Here is an 18,902-nt window from a genome sequence, read left to right as displayed (position 1 = left end):
GTACGTTGATTCCGGCTATGACAGCTGGTGAAAGTAGTATTTGTTGTGAATCCTCTTTATGTGTTAGCATTCTAACATTTTTTCCTCGCTGTGAGAAAAAAATCGATGAGCATCTTGAAAAAAAAAGTATAGCTATCAGCAGGTAGTATATTATCGATTGTTGTGAATATAGGCAATGTCAGGATTATATCCTTGCATTAGTATTGGTTTTTTTATTTGGTATATTGTTATGTAATATATATAAAGGGGAGGTGGAAGATCATTTACTGACTGTGCTTGGAAATAGAATTAAAAAGTTCAGATAATAACTAATAAACGTAAACGTACTTAGAAAAAGAAACGGACAGAACTGTCTTTTGATTAGTTGGGAGTGTTGACGGTGGTGGTAGCATTGCTGTCCATTTGTTTCAAGTCTGTGGATGAGTCCAGGTACTCGCTCAGTCTGCGTTGGTTGATTGAGTTCGTCTTTTGGATTTCGTCCATCTTGTCGCCGGTATTGTAGTCCAGGAAGGCCTCCTTCTCGTCAATATCTTCTAGCCCCCTTCCAACGTTGGAGTACAGAGAGTTCAACTTCTCTAAACCGTATTGGGCGGTTGGGCTTTCCGTTTGTTCGTACCTGTAGTTAGAGGGCGTCGTAGTCTTACGAACGTTAAACGTTGAAGGAGTCGCATTTTCTGTGCCAACGCTACTGTTGCTGTTTCTTCTGCTAGTGTGTTGGCTGATTGGCGTCTTAACAGGCATGAGTCTTTCTGGCTCGCCAAGAGAAAGTGTAGTGGACTGTAGTAGTTTCTCGCCGCTGAAGAACTCTATGAATCTCAATACTTTGGCAATCACGAGCGTATCGGTATCTTTGCCCCAGATCAGGTCAAGATGTTCATGTAGGTCCACTTTTATGTCAAAGACATTTGTTAAGGGCAGGTTATTCCTCATGACATTGATGTCAACCAACGAGTCGACACCGCCGTATATTAGCAAGATAGGGGTCTTGATGTTAGTCTTTGTTGGGAACCTTGGGATCTTGTATGGTCTAGTCAAGGAGTTAAACATGTCGTCCTGTTCTTCAAACATTTGGAATTTCTGTGCTCTAAGGATTTGGAACCAATGCACGATGGACTTCACGCTGGTTGTAGAGTAAAGTTTCGAGTAAGCAGCCATCTTTTGCTTCTGAGTGATGTTCAGAGCTTTCCAGTTGAACAGGATTCTGTTACCGAAATCGATGAAGAAGTTGAAAAGCTTAGGGTGTATAGTCTTCTGCCAGACCACAGCCGAGGGCAAGATGATGTTGCGTCCGAAGAACAAGTACATCAGAGTCGGAGAGGACTTGGCGAGAGTGTCCACGATTCTGTTGTGCAGACCCTTTGGAGTCATGGCTGGGGCGATGGCGATGAAATGGGACACTTTCTTGTTCAGGTCCTCGCTGATACTTAGCGCGGCAAACATCTGGGCGGAGCCCTGAGAGAACCCGATACATATCAGCTGGTCAATCTTGCATCTGTCGAGGACGAACTGGATGGAGTTTGGAATGTCGAAGAATGCGAACTCGTCGATGGAGAAGTCCCAGAACTCCTTGGACTTAGGCTGTTTGTACAAATGTGCTGTGGAGTACTTGTTACCTCTGTTGTTGCCCATCCAGACGTCGAAGCCCAGGTCGTGAAGCACAAAGGGCAAGTTCTTGTGTCTCTCGACGTGGCAGACCCAGACATCGGAGCACATCAGCAGGCCGTGGTGCAGGTAGACTGTCTTGCCGTTAGCGGTACCTTCTCTTGGCGGGATGCGGTGCAGGGTCAGGATGTAGTCGTCCTCGGTACGCACCAGGTGGTCCTCGACCTCTATCCCGAACAAGCGGCACATGTCATGGATGGTAACCGCGGTGCGGAGACGCTCCTCGAACGAGGTGTTGTCCTCGCTGAACGAGTAGTCGATGAACCACTCCAGCAGCGATATTATGGGCTGAGGCACCAGCTTCAGGAAGAAAGCCACCATGGACTCGAGGTAAACGAGCAGAACGATCACATAGTCCGTGATCGTGAAGCTGTTGAATATCATATCTGCAATACTAGTAGGTTATGCTGTTATGTCGGAGTGTGATGCAAGGTCTGTTGTAGCGTGTGTCTTTAGTCTTCTTATATGTGTGTGGGGGGGGAGTTGTGGGTATGACTAACGTTGCTCATCGCTTAGTCAACTTTTTACATAAGGGGCTACCTTTTTTTTGTTATGGCGTACATAACGATCTCAATGTTCCACCAGCATAAGCAACAGGTTGCGCAGCATAGTCTTGTGTACAGGCATAGTTTGCAAGCACGTCTTACAAGCACGTCTTACTAGCATATGCACGAGGACCACATTATCGTTTGCAAAAATTGTTCATGAGATTTCATGTTGAATATACATGGTATATAAATAAATAGTTTTGGGGGTGCAGGTGTATTACATGTTCCAGATGTATGTACCTGCGATGGCGGTCAAAGCCAGCACGGAGTAGCCTGTTCTGTAGACACCTTTCAAGGTCAGTTCCTTTGCGAAGTCCCAGATGTAGTGTCTGATGGTGGAGAAGTAGTGGAAGGCGAAAGTGAAGGCGAACCCTGCCTTGACGATCTGCTCGGTCATTGGCGAGACGTGCTTGTGGTACCACTGCGAGACGGACTCGGTGTTTATGCCGGAGACGAAGTACCCAAGCCCGAACAGGATAGTGAGCACGTAGAAAGTACCGCCGAGGATCAGGTGTGAGATTCTGTGCACGGAGGACATGTACCATGTCAGCTGTGGCTGGTATATGGTCAAGTGTGGGGAGATAGGTCTCAGAGCACGCTGCTTGTTCAGTAGCGCTTCTTCCTCAGCGTTCATAGACGACTTCATCGTGTTTAGTCTGCGCACAGAACTGCTCAACAGCCTCCTCTGAGCTGCACCACGGATAAGAAGGACCGCTCTTCTAGTGCATCCAGCACTTCTGTTCATCAATCCCAGAGACAGCATGTTTTTGTTTTCTTTGGTATTTATTCCTCTTTAGTGTATGGTATTACCTGCCTTTTCTCCCCTCTATCCATCTTATTCCAGGTAAAGCAAAGGTTTGTTTCATTTATACTAGAGTGAGAAGCAGAGTCTATTCGATGTTATTCAATTCGCAGAAGGGAACCAATCAGACGTGAGAAGGCCATTCCGAAGGTAACAAGCTTACAACACACACATAAACCCCCGCAGCACTGCACACCTTCTCCTGTCCAGACTCTGTTCAGACTCGTTCAGACTCGGAGAAGTCCGCCCTTCTTTGTAGAAAAGACGGCAAACTGCCCCATCTTGTCACACGAACGTACTGCATTGCACTCTCACTGTGGGTAGTGGGTAGTGAAGTGGGTATTAGGTCCTCGGATGAATGGAGGTGAAGTGGGGGGGGGAAGGGACAGTACAGTTGCACGTATATCATATGATTGCCGTTATACATTACTTGGAGTATCTGTATATGTGGCCATCATATGATATCCCGTGTATACGTATATATTCTACTTTACCACGGGTAGTCATATGATCATCACGTAATAGTGTATATTCTATATACCCCACCACGTATCATCATATGCTGTACGTACACCAGTACAGTTTCCCTTATACCTTCCTAGCTGCGAAAGTGGCACTTCTCTTCTCTTCGCTGACTTTGGAAGAAACTTCAAAAAGGGCTATAAATGTGAAGGGGGGGATAACACTACAAGTACAACACAACAAGCACAACAAGCACAACAACAACAAGCACAAGGATGTGGGCGTCTATATTTGGAGGTAAGGGGAACACGAACAAGGAGTTGCCGAAGAAGGCGATCATTGAGCTGCGGGAGCACATCAACCTGCTGTCGAAGAAGCAGGCGCATCTGCAAGGGCAGATCACTGCGCAGGAGAACGAGGCACGCAAGTTCCTGACGAGGGGCAACAAGACTATGGCGAAGAATGCGCTGAAGAAGAAGAAAGTGTACGAGGGCCAGCTGGTGAAGCTGGAGTCGCAGATGGACTCGCTGGAGCAGCAGCTGTTCTCGATAGAGAGTGCGAACTTGAACCTGGAGACCATGCGGGCCATGAAACAAGGTGCGAAGGCTATGAAGTCGATACACTCGGGACTGGACATCGACAGGGTCGACGAGACCATGGACGAGATACGCGAGCAAGTCGAGCTCGGAGAAGAGATCAGCGACGCCATATCAAGACCACTGTACACCGGCGCCAACGAGATAGACGAGGACGAGCTGGACGAAGAACTGGACATGCTAGCACAGGAAACAGAACCACAGGTAGCTACAAAGGAACAGGCACTGCCCGAGAGCAAACAGGCCCTCTCCATGCCAAATATACCCAACACTAAGATAGACGAATCGAAGACCAAAATCGAAGAAGAAGAAGAGGACGAGGATGAAAGAGCACTACGGGAACTACAAGCTGAGATGGGCCTATGAAGGAAAGATGGAAACATTCATATACATCCATTTTCATGAAATTTGAATACTGTATCTTTTGCGCGAACCCCTAAACTTATAAAATTGAAGGTCGTGTGACAACGTGGTTCTTAACCTGGACAGTTTTCAGCTCATTTCAATCTCTTTGCCTATTCTTCAGCATTCAAATTAAAAAAAAAGCATACTAAAAGTTAAGGCAATAAACAAAAAAATACACAAAAAAGCCTAGATGATTGTCAATAGAAATATACGTCTTCCTTTTGTTATCTGTCATTTTTTTTACTATGTATTTCTGCATGTTTTACCTGATCCTTTTGAACAATTCCTAGATCAAATTGTCCAATCTTTATCATTAATTCACATTTGTAATATCTCATACACTTCATATTTTTTGTTCTATATATTAATTGTGGTTTCATATATATGGCTTATCTATTTTTATGGTATTATGTTACCTTTGACGTGAATCAACTATGACTACGCCTCTGCATTATATGCGAACAGCAACACCAAAATATAAAAAAAAGTGAAAACTTTTGGGAGTCTCTGAATGAAATAATAAAACATTACACATATATAAACTGCTCAAAATATTCCATGCAAATAAGTTTACAGCTGGGCCAGGATCTATCATAATTCCAAGTAATTATACATATACAGAATAATGTCATTTTGTTCTAGTAACCCGATACCTTATCCTCAATTGACCAACACCCAGACAAGGAAAAACACGAACACTATAAAGAAGATCTTGGCAACAAGCCAACGATTGCTTTTAACTCTATCAAAATACTTTAACAATTCTCTTTGCGCCCCTGTTATATTTAGGTCAACTTCATCGACGTTGGCATCAATTCTTTGTATAACTTCACCTTGTTCCTGAACCATGGAAGCTAACTGTTGGAATAAATTACCAACCTCTTGGATGGTAGACTCAATGGTCTCCACAGCTCTATTACGCTCTTGTAAATATACGTTATTTGCCATTTGCCCTTCCTCCATCATTAACAACATCTGGGAGTCACTCTGTGGCAGGGCTAGCTCTGATCCTTTATTAGCATTGGCATGAGATTCTTCATCAATTAGAGATGAGCTCATGAATGGATTGGAATGATTGTATGTGGCAACCTCATTAACCATGGCGTTATCGTTTAAGTTTTTATTCTCTGAATCCTGAGTGTTAGACATTGCTCTCGAAGTGGAATTTGATGTCGAGTTTATCTTCTCCCACCTATCCCTATTAGCCATCTCCATACGCTGTCTTTCTTCGAGAACATCCTTGAAACCACCAGATATGTTTCTCATCTTTGTATTCAGTAAATTTACTACATTCTTTGAGTGTTGAGTTGTAACGTCCGTAGTAGAACCAGCACTACTGTTACCACCATTCCTCTGTACCTTCTGAAGTTTACTCAAATCTATTAAACTTTGCTCAATGGCGTATATCTTTCGTTTTATCAGAAATGAGAGCTCAGCAATCTCCACCGGGTTGTCATTCAACATTGGCTTCCGCTTAGCCAAGAGCGCCAGTTTGGAAAGCAGCTGCGCACTAGAAGAGATTTCACGCGCTATAGCAGATGCTTTCTTTTGGAACTCTGAAACACCAGCTTGAGGCTTACCATTGGAAGTGGCATCGTTCTTCTTCACTCGCTTCTTATATGTCGCAACACTCTGCTGAAACTCAAACGTACGGTTCTTTATATTCATAGCTAGATTCCCTTCAAATAAGAGTATTCAATAATATATATTCCGATCGGAGTTCAAAATTAAACTATTCTCAAACAAATTTCTTCGATGCTGAGCTTGCCAGGAGGGAAGGTAATAGCAAACCAAAAAGCCACTTCTTATAATTGCTAACCACAGTTGCTGGACTCTCTACAGGGTGTCTCCAGCCTAGTATACGCCAGGTATTCACGCCCAGTCTTTAACGTGTCAATCCCTGCTAATGCTATTACACTTCGCATTTTGCCAAAAGTTCTAATTTTGCTATCGCTTTAGTCTGCAGTGAGAAATCGGCTTGACCTTCAAAGCCCATGTCCACAACGGAAAACCAGAAAATTGCCGTTTTGGGACTGTGTGCTAGAACAGCTAGTTGCCTAATTAGGCAACTCATTTCCTAATTAGGAAGGAATATACCGATAATTTGGTATTCAGGCTAATAAACTAGATATATTTGGGTTCTTCATATTATATTTGAACTGAAAAGGAGTTACTGAGATATTAACAAATGTGTGTTATGAACTATGTAGGTAAAATGTCTTTTGTAAGAGGTAGAGAGGAGTGGTTCCGGAACTTCACAACTTGGAAGTTGAGTAGTGACGGACTACTTCGTCGATGGCCTTTGCGGTGTACTCAACGTTGCCGGAGTTTAGGCCGGCAATAGAGGCTCTACCACTGGAGACCAAGTAGACAGCGTGCTGGACCTCCAGTCTCTTAACCATCTCTGGGGTCAAGCCTGTGAAAGAGAACATACCGCATTGCTCGACGATGTGGTCCCAAGTACCTGGAGTTCCCAACTTAACTAGATGGTCTCTCAATGCGATTCTCATCTCCTTGATTCTAGATGACATGGTAACCATGTCTTCGTGCCATTGCTTAGTAAGCTCTGGTGTGTTCAAAATCTTAGAAACGATCTTGGCACCATAAGCTGGGGAGTTGGACACTTCACTTCTGATAATACTAGATATTTGAGATGTGATAGCAGACTTGATTGGTGCGAGATTGGCATTCTGCTTAGGTAGGATCAAGTGGAAACAACCGACTCTTTCACCATACATACCGACGTTCTTGGCGAAAGACTGGCATACAAAGATTGGTGAAGTGGAGGCCAACTTTTCGACACCCAAACGCACAGCAAAGGCGTCCTTGTCCAAGTCACCGGAGGCAAAACCTTGGTAAGCGGAGTCGAATAAGGCCAAGTGATCGCCCTTGACCAGAGCATCCAGGATAACGGGCCATTGCTTCTCAGATGGGTCCAAACCAGTTGGGTTGTGTGCACATGCATGCAGCAGGAATATAGAACCCTTTGGCGCACTTTCGATGGCTGAGATGAAACCTTCCAAGTCAAGGGACTTGGTAGAACTCTTCCAGTATGGATAAGAAGCAGTCTCTAAACCTTGTGCCTTGAAGATGGCGTTGTGGTTAGCCCAAGTTGGCTGAGACAAATAAATCTTCTTGTCAGCAGCGAACTTAGAGATAAACTTGGCAGCAATGTGCAAAGCACCTGTACCAGACAAAGATTGAACTGAGATGGTTCTGCCTTCTTTCAAAGCTGGGGAGTCTTCACCAAATATAACATTAGCAGCAGCGGAAGACAAACTTGGAAGACCATTGATACCCAAGTATTCATGATTGTAGCTTGGATCCTCTTGGATTGCCCTTTCAGCCATTCTAACCGAAGGCAACACCCATGGTTTGCCTTGGTCATCACGGTACGCACCAATACCCAAGTCAACTCTGGTGGCTCTGGTATCTTGATTGTACCTTTGCTTGATACCGAAAAGGGCATCAGCAGGAAGTTCTTCGATGTTGTTAAATATGGTGGCAGACATTTATTTCGGTGGTGCTTTACCTTGAACTAGCTTAGCAATAGACAGTATTTTTGTAAAAGATAAAAAAAAAAGGATGGCAATAGCTTATATACCAACGGTATGGCTGTGCTGGATGTGATGCTCTTTAATAAGGCCTACTAAGAACCAACTGAATGCTCGGAATGGGCATCGCAAATCGGGGATTGGAAGAAAGAGCAATACTGCGACACGGAGGAGCTAAATGACTCAGACACAATGCGATGACAGACTTTCATTCATGCCCTTGTACATGACAGATTCAGTTAGAAACAATATATGGCTACCACCAGCTCTCAGCACGGGAAAACAATTACAGCGGATTAGTAGTTTTGGTATGTCTATATTACATGGGACCGTGGACAATACTACTCTCTCAAAATTAATATTCACAACAAAAAAATACTACACTACTTATCATAGTCATCTGGTATTCTCTCCCATCCAACAAATACAGTATGGTTGTTTGGCCGAGCGGTCTAAGGCGCCTGATTCAAGTTGAAACATTACTTACTGGGTTAACAAACTCAGGAGCACTCAGGTATCGTAAGATGCAAGAGTTCGAATCTCTTAGCAACCATTAAATTTTTTTAACTTTTATTTTTTGAAACTACTGGCTATAAAAGTCACGTGTCTACCTTGTGGCACCTACTGTGTGGCTGTTGCTCATATAAGGAGCTTCTCTTCTCTACCAGATACTAGCAGATTGTTGTTCAGGGTGTTTATATAGACAAAGTATGTAGGCTCTCGTCAGAGAACAGTTATATCTCTTTTCTATACTCAATTCTGTATGAGTTCAGAAAAAGAAGAGCGTTTACAAACTGTGCCTCTCCGATACTTGGCTAAAGCACTCCTCTATCTACTAATTGTTAACATTTCCTTTAAATTGTTTAAATACTACGGGAAACAACCATTGGTGGACTGGATTTATGAGTCCGGTGGAGAATCTCTAACTTGGTGGCAGCAACTGCCTTTAATAGAGAGAATGATGTGGTCCATGGCTGATTACCTTGAAAATAAGTAGAGGCTATAACTTTTCACAACACTTTTTTGTGCGTGATGGAGAGAATCAATTTTGTATAATAAATTGTTTATGAATTAATTAAAAAACAATAAAATATCTATATATTGTACATGCTAATATACAATGCAACAAGTTAGGTCCCAAAATAAAGATGGTAGTTATGAGCGTTCTTTCTTTCTTCTTTTTGACTATATATCCGTTGGCAACTCAACACCACCGACGGCCCATATTTCTCTTTCATCCTCATACCTATCACTGAACATCATCTCATCATCACCACCGGCCGCGGTTCTTTCTCTTTCAACTGCAGCCAGCCTCTTGGCAACTCTCTTCGTGTAATCCCCAATCGACCTCAGTTGTATAGTGGTTCCCACTATGTTATCTATAGTAGCACCATTGCTGCTCACGCTTTCAAACCAGTTGTTGAATGTAGCCATGTCTTCTTCCTCAATTAAACCGAACAAAGCCAAGAAGGCCTTTTCAGCAGCTAACTTTATTGGAATAACAACATCTCTGACACATGAAAACACAGCAGGGGCAAGAACATCCAAGTATGGCTTCACAGTCTCCTCGTTCTTTAATCTTGCAATGGTTCTCAGAACAACTAATGAAAGTCTTCTTTGATCTGTGGTGTTACTAGATGGTACTAATGCACTCTTAGCTAATTCCTCGACTAAAGACTTGATATCCTCCTCAGGGACAATGAAAGTTACGTCGTTCTTCATATTTGTGTAAGGAGACTTCGTCTCATTATGTAGAAGCAATAATTTACCAGCCGCTAATGTAGCATTTTCAACAAAGTGAACATTAGTTGATGTCATAGCATCAGTAATAAATTTAACAAACTTATGAATCTCACCTGAACTGAAAATATGAGAAGGTGCATCTTTCAAAAACGAGTTCAAAATCAATACCGCAAACTTACCGGCGCTACCTTCCATATCGGCATCTAACACCTTTTCTTGAAGAATATTCTTAGCTTCATCTTCTGATAAGATTTCAGATAGAGAACCTATCAATTTAGCATAAGCAACAGCTAGTTTATCATTACTGGAGAGCATCTCTTCCTCGACCAACTTTACAATGTTCTTCTTGGAAGCTTCGTTCAGTTTTGAACCAGCCTTACCAACAACTTCCAACAGTGCATTTAGCATAGCGGTCTTTACACCCTCTTCTTCAGTTTGCTTAGCGCTAGTAACAAGCTCAATCACCAATGGATCAACACGTGGCTGGAATTCAATTAAAGTACCAATAGCCTTAGCTGCACGCAATCTCAAAGTCTCATTAGTTGGATCTGACAAGGACTTAACGAAAGTCCTTTGTAATTGTGGAATAAATGGTCTCAAAAACTGTGGAATTTTCTTGAACAGTATATTCAATGCTAGCAAAATAGCAGCCTTGACATCACTCTTGAATCTTTCACCAACAACACGAATTAGAGGACCGGTAATAGCACTAACGAATGGTTTTAGGTTATCAGCCGGAGTCTTTGAAACTACATCGGCAATAGCCAAAGCGGAAACTTCTCTCTCCTCAGCGGAACCATACATTAGACCATGTAAAAAGATTGGAAGAACACAGTTAGGACCTCTTGGAAGTGCAAAGGCTGATAAATCTTCACCTTGTTTACCAGTTCTTTGCAATGCTTGTTTTGCTGGCTGAACCAATTTTTCTAGCATATCCTTAGGCTGCTTCTTCACAAGCGCAGACAATGCCTCAAATGTTGCCTTCACGAAAACAGCATTCTCGTCATCCAATGACATGATTGAATTGGAAACAAAGTCTGGGACATAGACATCCAAATCTAGGGAGGTCTGCTCAAAGAAGTTTGGTAGGCACTGCAATGTAACAATACGCTTCTTCATGTCATCATTCTTAACAAGAGCTAGAATTTGTTGCAGCAATGGGTGCAAGCCTTCATCGTCCTTAACAGATAAAAACACACGATCTAGCGCTTGCTTGACACCCTCCTTAGTTGTGTCATCAATATCATCAGATATCAAAGTGTCGACTAACGAATTGATAATAACCGAAAGACGTTTATATAGAGCTGGACCAGCAACCTCCGCCAATGAACCTAAAGCAGATGCTCTGAACGAATCTATAGGTGATGCAAGCAAAGTTGGCATTAGAATTGGGAAAATAACATCCGATTTTGTTGCCATAATATCCTGTAAACCTAGCAATGCATATTCTGAGTTTTCGTTGGATTTCAGAGCATTCAATAAGTATGGGATAACTTCATCCACAGCAACCTTACCAACTGCCTCTTGATAGGAATCAAAAGACAGGGCTGCTGCCTGTCTGACAGATTCATTAGAATCAATTAAGGTTCTTCTCAATATGTTTGCAACTGTATCTTGATATTGGGTTAGAGTATCCATGCTGGCAGACATAACTAACTCATTCAAGGCAATACACACACCCTCTCTTGAATCTGGGTTAGAAGTCTTTTCCAATGTCACTTCGAGAGCCTCCAATAGCTGTGCCATAGCGTTACCACCAACTCTACGAACCACATCACCAAGAGTTTGAGCAGCAATATTTCTTAGGGTATTTGATGAGGATGCCAAATTTGTAACAATCATATCAGTAAGAACAGGCAGAATTTCCTTAACAGTACGTGGGGTGTTTGGAACCAATGCCTTCCAAATATCAACAGTGCTTGCACGAACAATACCAGAAGTATCATTTCTACAAACAAACAAAGAAGACAACACTCTGTCTCTCCGCTCTTGACCAAGAACATCAACCATTTTACCAGAAAACTCTGATCCGATTTCACCCTCTTCTGAGAATTCATTTCTAGATGAAATACCAGTAACCTGGAATAATAATTCACCAGATAGTTGAACAGATGAAAGACGAATACGTTCATTTTCGTCAAATACACCTCTTTCCAATTCAGGCAATAATAGATCAATGGCTTTTGTTGCATAATTTTTCACAATCAATTTACCTGCCTTCAATGAAGTGTCTCTAATGTTTTCATCTATATCGGCCAAACCAGCTAGAATAGGCTGAATGATTTGGTTGATATATGGTGCAAACTGGGCACCAAAACAAATAGGCAAAAATAATAACAGCGGCATAAAACCTTCCCTAACAAATGATCTGTAATTAGTAGCACCTGCAAGAACAGTAGGTAGTAATTCATCTAATTTGGATAAACCTAGGCCACTGATGACCTCTGCTAAGGCTTGAGCAGATCCCAAACGATCACCAGATTTTGTCTCATCATTCAATGTATCTAATAATCTTGGAATCAAATCTGGGAATTGATCTTCACCTAAACGTTCAACTAAAGCACCAAGAGCTCTAGCGGCAGTAGCTCTGGTGTTTGGTACAGGATCAACCATTGCTATTTCAACTTCATCGATTAATTGTTGCAAGTACGGAATCAAGTCTTTGGTTTCTACCAAAATAGCCATATTACCAACAATCTTACATGCTTTACGTTTTGTATTAGCAGAACGGTCATGCATACCACGGTGTATAATATGAATGATTAATGCAAGAGAAGGACCATCAATATAATGGACGAATTGAGTTTGTATCAATGCATCTAGCGCCTCTTCAGTATATTTCGTCGGATCACCGATAGCCTTTAACAAGATTGGAACTAATCTCTGTATCTCAGGATTTCTAATGACTTCACCGAAACGCTTTAAAGATTCATCAGCAGCTTTGCGTACTTCCTTGTGTGAATCATTCAAAACACCAACAATTTGGGGTACAATTGTTGACAACGAGTTCGACAGTTGAGTAGGATCAAGATATGCCATATTACCCAACAATTGAACAGACCCTCTTTTTGTTCTCCATGCAATTTCATCAAGATTTGCAACAGTGACTGGGATCATCTTCTTCACACCATAACCAGTCGTGTTAGCCATAATCGACTTGGTTGCAGCTGCAGTAGCATCTCTGACTTCAGGCACAGAATCACCAAGATTCTTCAAAATATTTGGTAGAACTTCTATCACATAAGGTTCAAATAATTTACCCAAGGATTGTGATAGATATTCAAAAGCATAAGCAACCGATTCTCTTTTAATAGCATCCTTTTTATCTTCTGAAGCTTCCATTAAACTACGTATAATATCAAACTCTGATAAAGCCGAGATACCATACCCTTTAACTATACCTGCAATACCCCAAGCAGCACCTTTTCTTACAGGCTTAGCAATGGTAGAATCTAAAAGCTTGGCTAGCAACTGTGTAATGTATGATCCACAATTTTCCTTGAATTGAAACACCAAGGCTGCAATACAGGAAGAAACAGCCTGCTGAACATCTAAAGAGGGGGTGTCTAACGTTTGTAACAATTGATCAATAATAGATCCAATTCTTTTGTCGGACTTATCCAAATGCTGTGCAAGGGTACCATACAAAATAATTACGTTTTCCTTTGTATTAACATCTTTAATGGTTTCTAGAGAGCTTTCAAATAGGGGAACTAACTGTGATGACTTTTGAGCACCATGCTGATTAATGATTTCAATACCTGCTTCTTTCATTTCTTGACGCACAATTGGTTCTCTGTCACCTAGTGGGCCAGCAATCAAGAATTCAATTACAGAAACCACAGTATCACCGTCACTTGGCAAGCCAGGCGAAAGCTCTTTTAGTGCAATAGCGGCTGTGCTTCTTTCTTCCCACAGATCTTTTCTTTGTGAGGCAGGGACGACCACTAAACCAAACTCATCAAGAATAGCAGTTAAAGGTTGGGCCTTCTCATTATAAAAGTTCATTAACATTTTCAGAGACTGCTCCAAATATTCTTCTCCCTTAACATTATAAGTAGCGTATGCAAAACCACGGGCCAAAAACAAACGGAGACCACTATCTTGTTGATAAAATAGAGACAATAGACCGTCTAGTAATTCCGGAACAATTTCGAATTTGTTAAACTCCCAGATGAAGTTTGCTAATTCCCTATTATTATCATCCGAATCAAATCTACACATGAATATTTCAGGAGAGAATTTCATGAATTCTTGTAATTCATACTCATTGTCCAAAACTTCCAAAATAGTAGTACGTACAAATGAGTGCCCCGATAACAAACTGGAAATGATGATTTTCAGATCATTTTCTGTGGGATGTACTGAGATACTTTGACTTAATGTATTTAAGCAGTCCTTGGCAATTTTAGCTTTAGATGGAAGAGAAAGTAGCGATAGTAGCACTTGTAAAATTGAGGCCCTTGGAATGGATGAATTCTCAAATAATGGAGCTTGAGCTGAAATGATGTCCATGGCAAGAAGCAAATTTTCTTCTTCCGAATCTTCTTCAACAAATTCAGTTCTGTTAACAGGCTTGTCCGCATTTTTAAGTGCAGCCTTTTTACCTTCTTCTAGAACATAAGTAATCAGAGGAAGCAAATATGTCAAAGTAATTGAATCGAGTTCAGTGTTACTTGTCACAATCTTCAATCTAAACAATACCCTTGATAATAGTTCTTCTAGATTTTCTTCAAGGTAATTGGATGGTATAAATTTAGCCTTGTAAACTCTTAATATAGCCAACCCACAAAATAGTCTGTAGTGTTCTAGCTTTTCGGCAGTGTTTTCAGATAAAGATAAAAATGATTCAACTAATAATGACTCAAGAAGATTATATGAGTTCTCCGTTCTGATCAGGCTCATCAACGAGTTCACAGCGGTTGGATACCATACTAAAATACCATTGTCAACAAGCTTAGCCTCCTTTGATAACTGCTTGATTAGAGAAAGACTTCTGTATAGTCTCAAATAAATGCCATTAACATGAGTTCTAATTTTGGATTCTTTTTCAAGTTGTTCCTTAACTAACATCTGATCTTCTTTGGAAAGTTTCAAATTAGCTTTCTTAGCCTGCTCTTTTCTGATCGATTCTTCCCATTTCAGAGTTTCATAATCCTTAGAATTCTTGTCAGCTAATTTTCTATCATTGCGCTTTTCCAACACATTGATAACCATTTCGCCTTCATTACCTTTCCATATACTTACATCTTCTTCTGTTAACTTATCAAGATCAGCAACAGAAAGATCCTCACTGAAAAGCTTGGCTATTGGCCCAGCAACAGCAACAGGATTGATAAATGCTATGTATGAGGCTGCCTTGATAACACAGCTTCCATAAATCGTGTTCAACAGTTCGGGTTTTGAAGACTCACTTATAATAGTGTTTATAATTGTGCTCGTGTTTTCTGCAATAATCTGAGAAGGATCTATGCCACATTTGAGAGCCAAACCGGCCCAACCATTTTTAATCCTGAATTTATCATACTGTGAGATGACCAATAGAAATCTCAAGATATTACCTTGAGTAGTTTTGTCCTCATTTGATGTAACTAATGCATTGAAAATTGGTATAAAGTATACTATTGAGCATTTTTCATCCAATTCAAAGGAGTCTTGTTTCATGAGGTTTGCAATAGAATTTATCACATTTTCTGATATAGTTTCACCTTGCAATGAAACGGCCTTTTCCAATAGGGTTACAGAACGTTGACGTGTTACTGCATCCAATTCAATAGATGTACATACTCTCAAAAATGCCTCACCTAGCATTGCATCTTTTTGAATATCAATTATATCATGCTCAATTTCTGCATAAACATTCTCTGAAAAGAACACAAAGCCAGATAAGATACTAAAAGCTACGCTATGCTCTGTTCTTTGAGCGTGGACTAAGTTTTCTTTGATATATGTGGTGCAAAGTTTCCCAATAGTCTTTGCTATTGACTCTGTAACAGTATCGATGTTCATAAATAGACTAGAAAACCAACATCTTTTAAGAGGAGCCTTCTTTTCTTGAAGTCCAGATATAATTGTGGTATTAAATTTATCAATTGAAGTGCCAGTTGCAAAATAGTGCTGATAAAAAGGATTTAATAAGTTAACAAGTGCTTGTTCATTCGATTCTTTCACCAGCAATGGAGACAGTTTCTCAGCAATATCTAAAGAAACATTTTCATGGAAGGTTGGTATAGCTTGTAGTAATGTGGAAACAATGGCTTTGTAATCAGCATTCATATTAGTCTTCAAATTGGTGAATATGTTTTCAACAATTTTCAAAAGAGCACTTTCTTCAGTTGTCTCAACACACAATGATCTCAGTACTGAAACAGTAAAAGAAATTGCAGCGGTTTTGGTACCCTCTCTGGAACTCTTAAATGAAGAGAATGCCTGAGACATTAGTTTCGTAGATGCGTAAAGTTCAGCCATATTGATTGTTTTGGCGTTAATGCTACCAAAAAGAGCTCTGGCATATTGAAAGCTGGATTCGGGGGATCTCAGATTAGACTTTTCCAAGACTGGTATAATATCATTCTTTATCATATCTTCTGTGAATAATTCTTGAGATATAGTATCGATACTAGTTGCGACACATAATGATGAAGGTGGTGTTTTACCTAATAGTACCTCTTTACCAAAAAAGACAACAAAATCTTTTGAGTATGTTGTCCTTAAAAATTCCAGCACAATTGGTGTCTGTACATGTAATTGAAGAGCAGCCTTGGTTAAAGCAGCCGAAAAGACCAAGATACCCGCAACTGGTAGTTTCAACTTCACATATTCCTCTAGTAGCTGATGCCTTATAGTCTCCAATACATCTTGGATATTCTCAGTGTTCTTTAAACCCTTGTTTAAATATTTTGTTGAATTCTGAATAATTGTCTTTCTCATTCTTCTTCTGTGCTGATTTTGCTTCTCGCTAACCAATTCCATGGATTTTTCAGATATGTCCAGTGATGTTTCGATACTAGCAGTAGTAATTGTGTGGCATTGCAACACTTTCGGTAGGTATTGGCTAGTTAAATTCGAATCGACTAAAATCACCTGAAGAAAATGATTGATATTGTCTAACAAATTTAGATAATCCGATAAAGCCTTAGTACCAATCTTATCACCTAAAGTCTCAACAATGTGATCCAAAAAGATCGCAATGAAGGACCCATCGATTGTGATCATCTCATCATAAATATCGCAAACAGCTTTCTTTGATTCATGGTCCTTGTAAATTGTGTAAGTGTTCAAAAGAACGCTGGCTAAATTGAGCAATTGTTCCCTGGACAAATTATTGGTCTTCACAATCTCTTTTAGTTCAGTCAAAATTGGTATTCTATTCGAGATCTTCGAATCGTAACATAGTTTACCCAATTCAGGTTCCAAAACCTCCCAAGATCTAGGATTGCTCATCGCTTAAAATGAATCCTCAAACTGTGTGGAGATATGGTGACTATTCCTGACCTTTAAGATAAGCAATTGATCTTAAACCTAAGCAATTCGATGCTACACTACTGGCGTTTTAAAACGTTTTCATTATACTTCTGCCCAAAAATTTTTCTTTCTCATCGCACATAGACATGAAAATTAAATGGGCTATTACAGTTCGTCGATACGTATAAATATGTAATGTTGAAATACTGTGATGTTCGGATATTATGCAAACACAAATAATTATTAGTTATCTTGTTCTATCTTTGAGGTATACTATTTCTATATAATAAATACTGTATTGCAACTACTCACAACCATTTTTGTCTTATCCTTTTACCACTTTTGATGCGGCTTCCAAACATCAATTACTTTACCACTATCATTGAATACAAAGTAGTATGGAAATTGAGCCATCGTTATACAAGCATGTTGTGGAATCACTAGTAACTTCTCACCTAGTTTCCAATCTTCGCATTTATCTCTATTGTAAGGCTGTAAGATACCATGTTCCTGAGAAACACGGTTCACAAAGGAGCTCACTTCGAAATCTCTTGGAGCATGTAAATATTTGTCCGTGTTGATACACAATCCCATACCTGGGATAGAGGAGTTCTCCCTAGCTAATGCTAATACTCCTGCATTTATTAATGCCTCGTTTCTCTTCTCATACTTCGAAACTATCGATGCTAAGACGAAGGCAGAGATTTTGTTTAATTTAATACATTTTGTGCTATATTGTTGGAGATCATAACATGGATAGTTGCCACAATGAATCTCTAAAGGTGCAACTAAATCATTTCTTATAATATCAATGAGTTTTTTGTTTTCCTTTGTACTCAACGAATTTGCTGTTGGAGTTGCCCCAACGGACAATGTTAAAAGTCTAGGCTCGATTTCTGTGACACTACCAACTAGCTTGGCAGCTTCATTAACAGCTGTGATCTCATCAATCAAGTATCCATTAGCTTCGTTAATGTCATGGGAGCTATAGCTGTGACCAGCATGGGCATACAAACCGAATATTTGGGTAACTTCTTTCACTGACTCATCACATAATTTCTCAACTAACTCTTTGAACTCTTCAGATCTAACTTCCAATCCAGCTCTCGATGTTCCCATATCAATCTTTAGAAATATTGACCATTTTTTGCCACTTTTTGGTCTACCAAATTGCTTCAGATTTTCCAAATGATCGATATTATCGACAAAAACCCTAAGATTACTTACCCTTGTAGAGATCGATGATAGTCTTTCCAATACTTCTGGTACACATGCAGGCAAACTAAAAGCAATGTCATCGACAAACACCCCGTTGATAGAATCCTGGTATTCTAGTAAACCTTCAGCTTCCTTAATTGTGGAAACTAGGATAGCCTTTGATCTAAATGGCGCTGAAGTCCCTTCAAATCCTAATTGGCGCAGAGTACCTTCTGTTGTCTTATGCGTTTTTACATGAGCTCTAAACAATATAGGATGTTCAGTTAAAGAACCTAACTCGCCGACATGTTTGAGCATATTCTCACAATTTGAGTTGAATTTCTTTTCATCAATGACCATACATGGTGTAGGTAATGTTGAGATATGCTGTCCTAGATATTCTTCAGGATACTCCTTCATGTTTCCCTAGTTATCTAAGTTTAAAGCTGTTCCAGATTCTATAACATCA

At 40.4% G+C, this 18,902-nt stretch overlaps 8 protein-coding genes and 1 non-coding gene across 9 annotated transcripts; 3 read left to right on the top strand and 6 right to left on the bottom strand.

The window, feature by feature from the left end:
* Positions 1–360: 360 nt before the first annotated feature.
* TGL1 (sterol esterase) lies at positions 361–2,046 on the bottom strand (the record flags this gene model as incomplete). Its single annotated transcript, XM_445500.1, has 1 exon — positions 361–2,046. The coding sequence occupies one exon, from the start codon at positions 2,044–2,046 to the stop codon at positions 361–363; it is 1,686 nt and encodes a 561-aa protein (XP_445500.1).
* Positions 2,047–2,427: 381 nt separating this feature from the next.
* SDH3 (succinate dehydrogenase cytochrome b subunit SDH3) lies at positions 2,428–2,973 on the bottom strand (the record flags this gene model as incomplete). Its single annotated transcript, XM_445499.1, has 1 exon — positions 2,428–2,973. One exon carries the CDS (start codon positions 2,971–2,973, stop codon positions 2,428–2,430), a length of 546 nt encoding a protein of 181 aa, XP_445499.1.
* A 776-nt stretch (positions 2,974–3,749) lies between these two features.
* Positions 3,750–4,436, top strand: SNF7 (ESCRT-III subunit protein SNF7; the record flags this gene model as incomplete). Its single annotated transcript, XM_445498.1, has 1 exon — positions 3,750–4,436. One exon carries the CDS (start codon positions 3,750–3,752, stop codon positions 4,434–4,436), a length of 687 nt encoding a protein of 228 aa, XP_445498.1.
* A 699-nt stretch (positions 4,437–5,135) lies between these two features.
* SED5 (t-SNARE syntaxin) lies at positions 5,136–6,143 on the bottom strand (the record flags this gene model as incomplete). Its single annotated transcript, XM_445497.1, has 1 exon — positions 5,136–6,143. The coding sequence occupies one exon, from the start codon at positions 6,141–6,143 to the stop codon at positions 5,136–5,138; it is 1,008 nt and encodes a 335-aa protein (XP_445497.1).
* A 587-nt stretch (positions 6,144–6,730) lies between these two features.
* On the bottom strand, positions 6,731–7,987 carry AAT2 (aspartate transaminase AAT2; the record flags this gene model as incomplete). Its single annotated transcript, XM_445496.1, has 1 exon — positions 6,731–7,987. One exon carries the CDS (start codon positions 7,985–7,987, stop codon positions 6,731–6,733), a length of 1,257 nt encoding a protein of 418 aa, XP_445496.1.
* Positions 7,988–8,462: 475 nt separating this feature from the next.
* tL(CAA)4 lies at positions 8,463–8,582 on the top strand. Its single transcript has 2 exons — positions 8,463–8,500; positions 8,539–8,582. It is a non-coding gene; the product is annotated as a tRNA-Leu (tRNA).
* A 210-nt stretch (positions 8,583–8,792) lies between these two features.
* Positions 8,793–9,026, top strand: GVI51_D01749 (uncharacterized protein; the record flags this gene model as incomplete). The annotated part of the gene is made up of 1 exon (XM_065626604.1): positions 8,793–9,026. The coding sequence occupies one exon, from the start codon at positions 8,793–8,795 to the stop codon at positions 9,024–9,026; it is 234 nt and encodes a 77-aa protein (XP_065482676.1).
* A 188-nt stretch (positions 9,027–9,214) lies between these two features.
* GCN1 (Gcn1p) lies at positions 9,215–17,215 on the bottom strand (the record flags this gene model as incomplete). Its single annotated transcript, XM_445495.1, has 1 exon — positions 9,215–17,215. The coding sequence occupies one exon, from the start codon at positions 17,213–17,215 to the stop codon at positions 9,215–9,217; it is 8,001 nt and encodes a 2,666-aa protein (XP_445495.1).
* A 354-nt stretch (positions 17,216–17,569) lies between these two features.
* Positions 17,570–18,853, bottom strand: DSD1 (D-serine ammonia-lyase DSD1; the record flags this gene model as incomplete). The annotated part of the gene is made up of 1 exon (XM_445494.1): positions 17,570–18,853. One exon carries the CDS (start codon positions 18,851–18,853, stop codon positions 17,570–17,572), a length of 1,284 nt encoding a protein of 427 aa, XP_445494.1.
* Positions 18,854–18,902: the final 49 nt, after the last annotated feature.

This window comes from Nakaseomyces glabratus, chromosome D, assembly GCF_010111755.1.
Source record: "Nakaseomyces glabratus chromosome D, complete sequence".
Lineage (NCBI taxonomy): Eukaryota > Fungi > Ascomycota > Saccharomycetes > Saccharomycetales > Saccharomycetaceae > Nakaseomyces > Nakaseomyces glabratus.
Note: the sequence above shows the minus strand (reverse complement) of the source record. Positions and strands in the feature narration are given on the sequence as shown.